General features: G+C 35.5%; 1 protein-coding gene across 2 annotated transcripts in view; it reads left to right on the top strand.

The window, feature by feature from the left end:
* The window catches only part of ARFGEF1 (ARF guanine nucleotide exchange factor 1), a 106494-nt gene that overhangs the window by 57929 nt on the left and 36346 nt on the right, over positions 1-12219 (top strand). For both annotated transcript variants that reach the window (XM_053930394.2, XM_053930395.2), the window contains exons 15-19: positions 3080-3191; positions 3531-3736; positions 4015-4099; positions 6532-6703; positions 8656-8807. In XM_053930394.2, the coding sequence (XP_053786369.1) occupies positions 3080-3191; positions 3531-3736; positions 4015-4099; positions 6532-6703; positions 8656-8807 (727 nt within the window). The remainder of the gene's footprint in view (positions 1-3079; positions 3192-3530; positions 3737-4014; positions 4100-6531; positions 6704-8655; positions 8808-12219) is intronic.

Consider the following 12219-nt stretch of genomic DNA (forward strand, 5'->3'; position numbering starts at 1 on the left):
GACAAGATGTATACATATCCTTTGTGACAAAATTTTAAAATCTCATAAAATTGCCCAAGAAGTTGCCATTAATACTTCATTCTAATTTTTCAGTCATTGTTTACAAAGTGTCATGTGTGCCAGACATTATGCAAGGTCTTGGAATGAATGATGAATGAAACAGCCCTTGCTTTTCGGGGGGCTCTAGGTCTAGAGGTGTAAACAGATACTTGTACTGAAATTCTGCTGGTCACTCAGCAAACACATATTTAGTACTTGGGACTGAGTGCCAGGAAGCATGGAGACACTGGTCCTTACGTTCAGGGTTATTACAGTCTAAATCTGGGCTAAACATTTTTTTAATAGTATTGTGTAAAGTCCATGACACAGTGTTGTACCAAGTACTGCCAAGGTATGATAACTCTATGTGAAGTGCTTCGGAGTCGGAGGAGGTCATCACAGGGCTCGAAAGTGCAGGTCTCCCTAGCCTCCAGCCCTCCTGTCCACCACCAGACTTGCTTTCTACTTCAGACTGCCGGGAGGATGCTCTCCTGTTGTTGTGCTCAGGACACTCTTTCACGACTGCTCCTTCCTTGACCCTCCCTTCTTCCAGTTTGATCGTGCCATCTCAGTCTTGGTGTGGGGTGTTTATCTCCTGCACATATCTTAGCTCTTCCAGGGTTCTGTCCCTCAGCCTTTTTCTTCCTTTGTCACTTCTCCTAGATGACTGTGTTCTTTTTCATGACATCAGCTACTATCTACTTACTAACACCTCACTACTCCCAGTTGTTATTTTTAACATAAATACCTCCACTGACGTTCAGACTCATATCTGTAATTACCTGTTGGACCTCTGTACTGGATATTGCTTAGTTTCTTACACTCAGCAAGTCCATAACCAAATACATCACTCTCCATTCTCTCCATAATCAACTCCCCAATACTCCTACCAAAAACAAATTACAAACAGAAAACCCAGTTTCTATATTTCTTACTGAGGCTGTTAACTCCAGCATGTTACTAAATTTATAAATTAGAATCCTGGGAGTCACCTTAGATTGCCCCTTGGGTCTGTCACTAAATCCTGTTGATTCTTCCTAAATATCTCTTCAATTTATTCTCCTCTGTTGATCTCCCACAGTTATCCTCTTAAATCAGAACACCATCATTTCTTGCCTTGACTAGTACAATCTAATTGATTTACCTTTGTCTGCTCTTACTTATTCTCTGGTCTTTTCTCACACTTAACTAATCTTTTTGAATGAAAGTCTTACTACTGTTTTTCCCCACTCTTGCTCTTAAGAGAATAAAGCCACAACTTGGATCTGCCAAACTCTGAGCTTTATCACCTGCCACTTTTTTATCTCATCTCATTGCTTGACCAACACAGAGTTATGCATTATATTATAATATGCTGTTTAATACTTCTGTGCATTAGTGTGACCTTTTTCACTCTATCTGGGATGTTTTTTCTTACTGTTTATAAAAATCACTCTTCAAAGCTCAGCTCCACAGTCACCTTCCCCTGTAAATAAATCATGACCATCTCTGTAAATTTGTCACTTTCTCTTCTGCGCTGCCTTCTTACCTTGTAAATAGATTATTTGTTACATTTGTGTTCTTATAATTTTTTTTAAATCATGTTTCTTTAAAACGAGAGCTTCTAGAGAGCAGGGATTGTTTATCTCAGTGAAAAAATGTTTAATTTTTGTGCGCGGTGATGGTTGAAGTAGGACTTGACTGGGGAATCATTAGGATAGAGCAGGGAAGGACGTTTCAGACAGAGAATGACAGAGAAAAAGGAGAGCATTTGAGGAGTATTGTTAAGCAACGACAGGCCGGGGGTTGGGGAGTGTGTAGTAGCAGGAGATGAAAGCGTGCAGTTGGCTGCAGGTTACAGAAGGCCTTGTACTCCATGTAAAGGAGTTTTGTCTTGTTCCTCCTGGCGTTGGTGTATTATTGAAAGATTTTAAGCAGGGGAGCAGCATCATTAGATATCTTTTATGGAAAGATGATTTGCCAGCGGCCTGAAGGATAGATTAGAAATGTGAACAAAACGAGAGATAGGGAGACCATTTAAGAAGGCTTGCAACACCCAGGTGACAGGTGATGAAGTATTAAAGTAATTAATGGCACAATAAAAGTAGAAAGTAAATAATTGGAAAGAAAGATGTGAAATTTGAACTGGATCTCTAAGCATAAAGGAGAGTTCTCAGTGGGTGGAGCAGATGAAGAGCCTACAGAGGAAATGGGCTGGAAATGCTTGGCATTTAGGGAATGAGACAGGGATATGTGGAAGTGGATGAGAGAGGAGATAAGAAATTAACAGGAACCATAATGAGAAAGGTTTTTTGTGGTAGTCTGATTATTTTGGATTTTATTTTGAAAACATCGAGTATCTAGCCCTGGCCACTGTGGCTCAGTTGGTTGGAGCATTATCCTGTAATCTAAAGGTTGAGGGTTTGATTCCTGGGCAGAGAACATACCTAGGTTGTAGGTTCCATCCCCAGTCGGTCTGGGCATGTAAGGTGGCAACCAATTGATGCTTTTCTCTCACATCTGTGTTTCCTTCCCCATCTCTCTCTCTAAAAGCATTGAAAAAATAACTTTCTGGTGAGGATTTTTTAAGAAATTGAGTATCTAAAGGTCTTTTTTAATAAAGGGAATTATACTGTCAGATTATAGCTAAAACAGTCACCAGAATTCAAGTTCTGTACTTCAAAAGCAGGAAATTTAGAATTCATAAGTGTATGTAAAATGAGCCATGATTACTAGAGCGTTGAGAATATATACATTAAAAGTATGAGAGTTACAGTATTCATATCATTATTCGAAGTTCATAGACTACATGACATTTTCTCACGTAGTCTGAAATGATCCATATCACTGATAAAGATGCCCTTCCATTTGAGACTTTTTTCTAAAAAGAAATAAATAAACCCCGCAGAGTATAATGTTTTATACTTTCTTGCATTGATTATGTTAAATAAGTTTCTATTTTCTAAGGGCTGTTAGAAAATTAATTTACTAAGGTCATCTTTTCAGGAAATACAAATGGCTTTCTATTTCTAATGTTTCTATTAACTTTAACATCATCTAGATTTAATAAGAAACCAAAGAGAGGAATACAATACCTCCAAGAACAAGGGATGCTTGGCACTACACCGGAAGATATCGCCCAATTCTTACATCAAGAGGAAAGATTAGACTCTGTAAGAGTACCACTTTAGTTCATTCTAACCTTCTCTACGAAATTTCTTTTTATGTTAATAATGGTACATATTGTGTCCCCTTTAAAATGCCCTTTTAAGTTTGTAAGTTAAAGAATAACCTTAAGTATTCTTAATTTTGCTTTTTAATTTTTTAACTCAAAAAATATCTGGATTTTTTCTTATAAACGCATTTAGTGTGTTTAACTTTTAGCTTCGTGTTTGATATAGTTATACTTATAGTCAAAACCTGTGGATCTTATGGATTTTCTGCTTCTTAAATGGCTGTGTAGCAAATGCAACTTCGCATCAGGATATCAGTTTTTGTCCTTCGTTTTTTAGACTCAAGTGGGTGAGTTCCTGGGAGATAATGATAAATTTAACAAAGAAGTCATGTATGCATATGTGGACCAACACGACTTTTCAGGAAAGGACTTTGTCTCAGCCCTCCGCATGTTTCTAGAAGGATTCCGTCTTCCAGGGGAAGCTCAGAAAATTGATCGATTGATGGAAAAATTTGCTGCAAGATACCTAGAATGCAACCAAGGGTAAGCAAAATTCAAATTCAAGTATTCATCGGTTGCCAGCTATATCCAAGACACTAGGCGAGGGAACATCAGGAGACTCAGAATCTCCTGCCCCCAGGAAACTTAGGTTGACTGTGATCTGTAGGTAATAAGATAGTTACATTGGGGGAAAAAATTGTAATGTGAGCTAGAACATAAATCCTCAGAAAGAAAATTAAAAGTACTTTGGGGTTTGAGGTGACTAATTTAAATGAAACTGTAAAACAATAAAAGTTTATAACATAAATTTATTTTTCTAGACAAACCCTTTTTGCTAGTGCAGACACTGCTTATGTCTTGGCCTACTCAATTATCATGCTGACCACAGATCTTCACAGTCCACAGGTATGTGTTCTTCCAAGCCAGTGTTATAATAAATAGTACAAATTAAATATGTGCTTTTGAATATAATAAACAGTAGTTAAAATTTTAATCATATTTAGTTAAATACCCCAATTCGGTGATGGGTTTAACTTGGTGTATATGCATTGTACAAACACAGTTTCTGGCAGTAATTGTAATTAGACTTTTAGATACCTGTGAAAGAAATCTGTACTGTCTGTCTTGTGACGAACAGCTGTCTAGAGCTTAAAATTAATTTTAGTCTAAGATTATACTATAGTTCTGCCTGTGCTTATTGCAATGTGGAAAAACTGTATATAAACTATCTTTTTTTATATTATTTCATATTTAAACATTAGAGTGATTAGTATAGTGATCCTTCCTGTGCCTGTCACCCAGCTTCCACAGTTACCCACTTATGGACAGTTCTGTTCCATTTATATCCCCCTCTCTCCCACAGATCATTTCAAAGCAAATCCCAGGTATCATATCATTTTATCTATAGTTATTTCCTTATATGTCTTTGAAAGAGAAATAATCTATTTAAATGTAGCCCTAATACATTATACAGAAAAATTAATAATTTTAAAGTATCAGCCATTTGGGAAGTGTTCAAATTTCATTTTCCTCATAAAATTTATAATTCCTTCTTAAATATTAAGGATTATTACTTGATTTCTGATATCTACTAGCAAAACAGTTATTTTAAACATTTTAGGCATTTTATGCTTAGTTTCCAAAAACATGCTTTGATATCCTTGAGGAAAATTATCTTTATAAATTTTGTAAGTTTGTAAGAGTTTCTTAGTACTTCTTAAGAGGCAGCATATGATATTTATTCTTAGGATGTGAAATAAACTATATACTTATCACTAATCTAAAATGTATTGGCAAAATAAAAACCTATTTTGTTTGAGATTAAATTTTGCAATATAAGGATTTGTGTGTGTGTCTGTGTGTATTTTGAGATGTTTAAAGCAAGGTTGAGGCAGGAAGTCTGTACCGAATATCGAATATGTATGATGGGAGGATTACATACAAAGTTGCTGATAGTTTTAAACACCACAATTCAACGACCGTGCATTTACCAGCAATTACTTAATTTTATATAGATCTTTTTAAAAAAAATGAGTTTACTTATTTAAAATTTTCCTTCATCATATTAACTGACAGTGTAGTAAAAGCAGCTCACTTTCAGGGTTTTCATTGTCTAGCATAATACTTTTTTCCATGGGTTTACAAGGCAGTCTACATTTAAAGACTTACTTGAATATCTTTATATCAGAGTTTTCTGGCTGGTTTTTCAGTCTAAACCAAAAGTTTTACACTACGTCCCTTTGTTTTTAGAATATTGTCTTTTTTTACAATTTGGTTCTATAAATGAATTGTTAGTGTTATGTGCATCTGTGTCATACTTTCCTATATATATGCACACTCTTGTATAAGTTATTTTGTAGAAATATTAAAACTTCTTTTAATGGCTTTTCATAGCATCCAGATTGTTACAAGTTTCTGAACACGTTTTAGTTAGGGAGTATTATCTTGAAAACAGTGTCCTGTCTTGATGGCACTAGAGCCTGTCTGTAGAACCTGTGCTTGGAGTCCGAGTCTGGCAGTGGTAGCTTGTTACCATGTGCTTCCCTGTCAGACTGCTGGCTGGTGGCATGTGCTGATACATAGCCCGTAGCTCCAGAGCATCTTAGGAGTTCCTGCGAAACTAAGTGGCTGCTTAAAAAATTGAACCCATAATTATAACCCCATGTGATATATGCTTCAGGACCATATGAACTCTATGTAACAAGTGACATCATTTTTAAAGAACACTTGGTTTATCTTAATCATACAGGAATATGTTTATTGATTTTAGAGAGAGAGGAAGTGGGGGGGGAGAGAAACATTGATCATCAATTGCCTCCTGTACTCACCCCAGCTGGAGATCGAACACCGCAACCAACCTTTTGGTGTTCGGGATGATGCTCCAACTGACTGAACCACCCGGCCAGGACTAAAGAACACTTTAGAAGAATCCTTCTCATTCTTAGTTTTCAATGTTTATAGGTGAAGTTTAACAGATCATTCATGTTTCTTCTTCACCTAGAATGTTTATAGTTAACTACCTTTTATGTTAGTGTGGATCAGTGAATTTTTTTTTAAATTGAGGTATATTTAGAATACATCTTTTTGTATTCATCATTAGTTAAAACTGGCTTTGATTCATGTGCCCAGTACAGCAAGGTGAATTAGTATATGCCAGGATGGGTCTTTTCTACATTGCTGTCATTTTCTATGAATTTTTTGTTTTAGTTTGTTTTGTTGAGTATTTTTCACTTCTTATCCTCAGTATTTATAAATTCTCTCATATGAGTATTTAAATTCTTAAAACACAGGTGAATTTTTGTTAGTTTTTAGGAATTGTAATGGCTTTTCATTTCTAGGTTAAAAATAAAATGACGAAGGAACAGTACATTAAGATGAATAGAGGTATCAATGACAGTAAAGACCTTCCTGAAGAATATTTATCTGCCATCTACAATGAAATAGCTGGAAAAAAGATATCAATGAAAGAAACAAAAGAACTAACAATCCCTACAAAATCAAGTAAACAAAGTAAGTATCCAAATCAATTGAATCCTAATTGTTTAGGACAAAAAATAAGGGTACTTAAAAGAGTTTTTCTTTTGGGTTAGAGTATTATTTAGGTTGATGAGAAGTATTATAAGAGCATTTGCTGATGTGATTGTGTTTTTTTTCTCACATGCTAAAGAAAGGTAGCTCTGACCAATGATTAATGTAAAATGCTACATAATATGCATGGATCAGTGTGTGTTTAATATGTACTTGCCCATTTAGCAGTTCATCTCAGCACAGATTTGGAGGTCAGAGAATGAGGGTCAGGCAACTTCAAAAGTCAGACTTCAACTCTTAGTCTTTGTTTCTGCCTCCTTTTCACCTACAAGCAAAAACATATTTATATGAGAGTATCTCTTCATATATCATCATAGATAAACGGGAGTTAGAAGTAGGATTGAGTCAAAGTGATGAGGAAGGTTAGGATTGTGGGGTAGCTTGTGGAATTGGAAATCACTACTTCAGATGCACCACAAATTGTATTACTGTAGAGTCTTAGATCTACCAGCATTAGTAACCATCTGTAGGCCTGGCTTCATTGTAGACTTTCTACACATGTAGACAATTGTGGTTAAATTCTATCTAAAATCTGACTACAGGAATGAAGCAAGGGCCATGGCTTAAGAATATAATAGTAATGTGGAAAGAGGGCCACTTCATTTCTGAGCACTTCCACTTGGAAATGAACTCTCAGGCTTTACTTAACAAATTATAATAGCAAAGTTCTGTTGACAAGAGACAAGCAAAAACGCCAAGTGATGTGTGTATTTCTAGAAGCTGATGAAGAATTAGGAGAGTTGGGGGCCAGGGAGATGATATTAAAAGGAAGAGTAGAGCATAACTGGCCTTATCTTTTGGAGTAATATAGGGGATGATCTTAAAGAATTTTAGTAAGTTCTCCCTCAATTTTTATAGATGAGGAAACTGAAGACTTATTGAATCTATGTGCTGAGTATAATGTAAAAACTTTTTATTAATTCTCTACACTTAAAATCCAAACAGTGGCAAAGCCAGATGTTGTACTAGGCATCCTTGACTCTTCCTGCAGTCCAGCACCAAAGAGCAATTTACTTGGGAGTGTTAATTTCAGTTCTTCTGCTTGTAACATTAAGTATATTGATGAAGAGTTCATTTTTACACCTAAGTAGATGCCAATTCTCTAATTCAGTTTTCTTCTTCATACCTATATATATTATTACATCTTCCTCTTTCTCTGGCCTATTTTGTATGTGGTAGTTGTAAATCAAAGAGAAACTGGATGTGGGAAGGAGATGGTGGTGTTCTTAAATCCTAAAATCATTCTGGAGAGCCAACGCCACTGTTTTCTTGTTAACTGACAGGCTGCCATTCAGACATGTTGTACAAAGATGCTATTTCTTCTTAACATCTCTTTTTCTATCCCAGGTTTGCATTGTTTCCCTAATACTTTCATTGTGACAGCTTTGTACCTACTTCCTTCACTCTCCATAGATTTTCCACTTATCCCTGACTCCTAGTTCAGAATTTTTGTATTTTTCATTTTGGGGGTGAAAATCATATCATGTGAAATTAACCATTTTGAAGTGAGCAGTTAAGTGGCATTTGATACATTCATAATGTTGTGCAACCACCATCTCTATCCAGATCTAAAACATTTTCATCACTCCAAAATAAAACCTTGTTCCCTGTTTCCTGGGAACTTTCTCCAGGTTCCTTCCCAGCCCTACCCCCAACCCCTGGCTATACCAGTTTACTTTCTGTTCCTATGAACTTGCCTACTCTAGATATTTCATACAAGTGGAATTATACATTATGTGACTGTTCATGTCTGACTTCTTAGGACTATTTATAATTAGTGTTAATTGGTGTGGTTTATTGTTTTATAACAAACCATCAGAATAGCATTTTTTAATGCTTTCTAGTTTAAATGCTAATGGTGTTTCCTGCTTCAGATGTAGCTAATGAAAAGCAAAGGAGACTTCTGTATAACTTAGAAATGGAACAGATGGCTAAGACAGCTAAAGCACTCATGGAAGCCGTGAGCCACGTCCAAGCACCTTTTACAAGTGCCACACATTTGGAGCATGTGAGACCCATGTTTAAGGTAAGAGTTACTAATAACTTCTGGTTGTAGTATACATTTATATATAACTTTGTTCAGTACCTTTTTCAGTTAAGGCAATATAGTGACATAGTCCATTAGTGTAGACCTGGAAGCAAATGCCATGTTATTTAGGACATGACAAGTATAAATTTTTTTCTTAAAGAGAATAGCAAAAGGTATGCACTATTAGCAATTAATAGGTGTATGATCTTAAGAATGGAAAGATTTCAGAGAATGATCATTAATACTTCTTCTGGTTTTCTCTAACAGTTCTCTTTAAACCTTTGGCGTTACCTAAAATTCCAAAGGATCTTGAGCCCCGCTTGCTCTCTTTCAGTGTTTCTGGCACAGGAACTAATAGGGTGGTTTTGAGTGAGCCTGGAGCCCAGAAAGGAGAGTAAGGAATGGCAAGGAGCATTATTTATGTTTATAGGTTGATCTACTGAGAATAATACTGGTTATTTAAAATTTGATTTCTCATTCCTTTTTCATTTCCTATTTTTTTCTGTCCTTTCTCCAAATTTAGAATGAGTAAGCAGTGCAGCATAAGAATTGTAGGGAAGCACAGAGGAGTCTGGTTGTTGGAGAAGGGAAAATGGGTAAAGTGTATTCCAGTTTGTGAGAAAGTGTGGTAAGATGGTCAGTGGAGGCTAAAGATGGCAACTCAAGTTCTAAAGCAGACAGACATTCACTATGGAATGTGGTAAAAATAACTACAAGAATTCCGTGCTTCCTTTTAGCTATAAAAATTTAAAATTACTTCTACCCCTACTTCAAGATCTGTGTGAGAATGGTATTTCCAAAAGTTGATAAAGAGTTATAGGATGGGAGGGGCTCTACGGAAGTAATGTTGGAAGGAATAGTGTAGTACAAGTGGCCTTATTGTTTGGAATAATATAGAAAATGATGTTGAAATACAAAAAAACACCTTTTCTTCATTATGAAATAAATTTTGTAAAGCAGACTTTGTTTTGTTTTGAATAATCTTACACCCTTATTTTGTTTTTCTTTTTAGATGTTTTTAATAAGGGGAAGGTGGATAAAACAAAAAGAATAAGAAACAAGCTATAATTCAGCACTCAGAAAAAACTCATGTTAATATATTTCTATACTACTTTTTTTATCTTAAACAGTTGTGATCATACTATGTATAGAATTTGTGTATCTTGCTGTTTCTCGCTTAAGTATTCCCCATCTCATTAAAAATTCACCAATAGCTTTTATGATCTGCATTGGGTATAGTTTATGTAAATATCCTATAAGCACTGCCATTATTCTCTTCGAACACTCTCATTTCTTGCTCTTATTGCTATGGCGTCCTCCTAACTGGTGTCCTTATGCCTACTTTTGTGCTCCTCTTACCCACTTACAGAGGCCAGAGTGATCTTTTTTAAAAAAATTGCAATGTCACCTTCTTTAAGGCCCTTCACTGACTCTGCAAGATACTATGATGAAACTAACACACCGAGAGGGTCTGCAGTCACACTGGCATTCTTTAGATCCAGGATGTCTTAAATCTTTCTCTCTTTAGAGCATTCTTACAAGCTGTGTCCTGTGTCCAGAATACTCTTTTCTCCTTTGCCTGAGGAGTTTCCACTTTAAGTGTTACCTTCTCAGAGTTCTGCCCCGACCCTTATAATCGAAAAGTAGGTCCCCTTTTGTGACATGCTATTCTTTTCTTCATTGTATTTATAACAATTTGTATTTATACATTTATTTATTTTAATATATGTATTAACATATATACCTAGTATATCTCTTTACTCAACTTGAAGCTTTATGAGGCAAGGGACTACATCTGCTCTATTCACTTTTCCCAATATCTAGCACAGTTGCTGGCTTGTTGTAAGTGCTCAGTAAACAGGCATTGACTGGGCAAAGGGATGTATGAGAGATTTCCAGAAAGGGTTATACTATGAGGGATATAAACATTACTAGGAATCTTTCTACATGTTGCCAAACTACATTCTGTGAATGTTTTATACAATTAATGAGTGGGCAATTTAATTTCACTGTCCCCTGGATATTATTCAGTGTGATTTGATTGGAGAAATCGTTGTCTTTAATTTCTGATGGAGTTAAACATTTTTTCACTGGTTTATGGACCATTTATACTTCTCATATAAAACATTATACAGGGTTTCAAAAAGATATTCTGTTTCTTATAATAGAATATATAACTTACTACTTTTATGTATTACTTCGTATTTTAAAAGTTCTGCACTTCATATGCTGCCCACAGCATCTCTCTGCAGTGGTAGTCTAGATATTAAACAGGAAGAAATGTGAGGTTCAGAGAGATTAAATAAGTAGCAAAGCTAAGCCTACAAGTTAGGTATTGTGGCTTATGCTCCTTTGTTAGGGATTATGTACTTTTACTTCCAAACTTTCTGGTTTTACAAGGAAAGCTTTGTATTTGCCTTCACAATGCTAAAAACTTTTTAGGTCTTTTAATCATTTCAGTTGTCATTTCTATAGCACACTCATGTAGACATTTTTTCATTTGTATGGCTATCTGGTTGTATAGTTCTGCTCCATCATGGCTTATTAAAAGCAAATACTCTTGCATCAGACAAGTCAAGGTCATACACACATGCATACCCTAATATATGCTTATGTTTTGATATTAGGATTTTCAGTAATCAGAAGGTATCTCTTTGTCATTGTTGTTGTTTTCCATTACAATTTCTCTACGTATTCTGTTTGGTTTTTTTAAATATTTTATTTATTTAGTTTTGGAGAGAGGGAAAGGGAAGGAGAAAGAGAGGGAGAGAAACATTGATGTGTGAGAGAAACATCAATCATTTGCCACTCACACACGCCACAACTGGGAACTGGCCCCATCTGGGGACCTGGCTTGCAAACTAGGCATGTGCCTTGACCTGGAATCAAACCAGTGACCTTTTGCTTTGCAGGATGACACCCAATCAACTGAGCCACACTGGTTAGGGCTAGGTATTCAGTTTTTATAGTAAAATTTAGTGTTTGTTGGCTTTCACTGTCTGTAATGAAGAAATATTTTATTAAAAGAAATATTTTTAAAGTATTGCCCAACTAGGAACCAGAGATATCACTGATGTCTCAATGTAAAATACTTGACTACTAAAGAAAATAAATAAATAAGGCTAAATGATGTCCAGGGAGCAGCTTAAAGTATAGAAAGTGATATAATTTGCAAGTAGAAAATGGCTAAAGGATTTTCATGGAAATAAGAAGTCCATTATATTGCAAGGAACAGAGCTGGTAGAGAAGATGAGTTCTCAAGTCAGGAGTAAAGCAAATGTTTATGAATATTGAATATCCCATTTTTTATTGATGTGAATAATTTATAAATGCTTAAAATATGCCTAGGGCCTTCTACTGAATCTATAATGTTGTTCTCACATTTATGTAAGCCCATGCAGCATTATAT

The sequence above is a fragment of the Desmodus rotundus genome, chromosome 8 (assembly GCF_022682495.2).
Source record: "Desmodus rotundus isolate HL8 chromosome 8, HLdesRot8A.1, whole genome shotgun sequence".
NCBI lineage: Eukaryota > Metazoa > Chordata > Mammalia > Chiroptera > Phyllostomidae > Desmodus > Desmodus rotundus.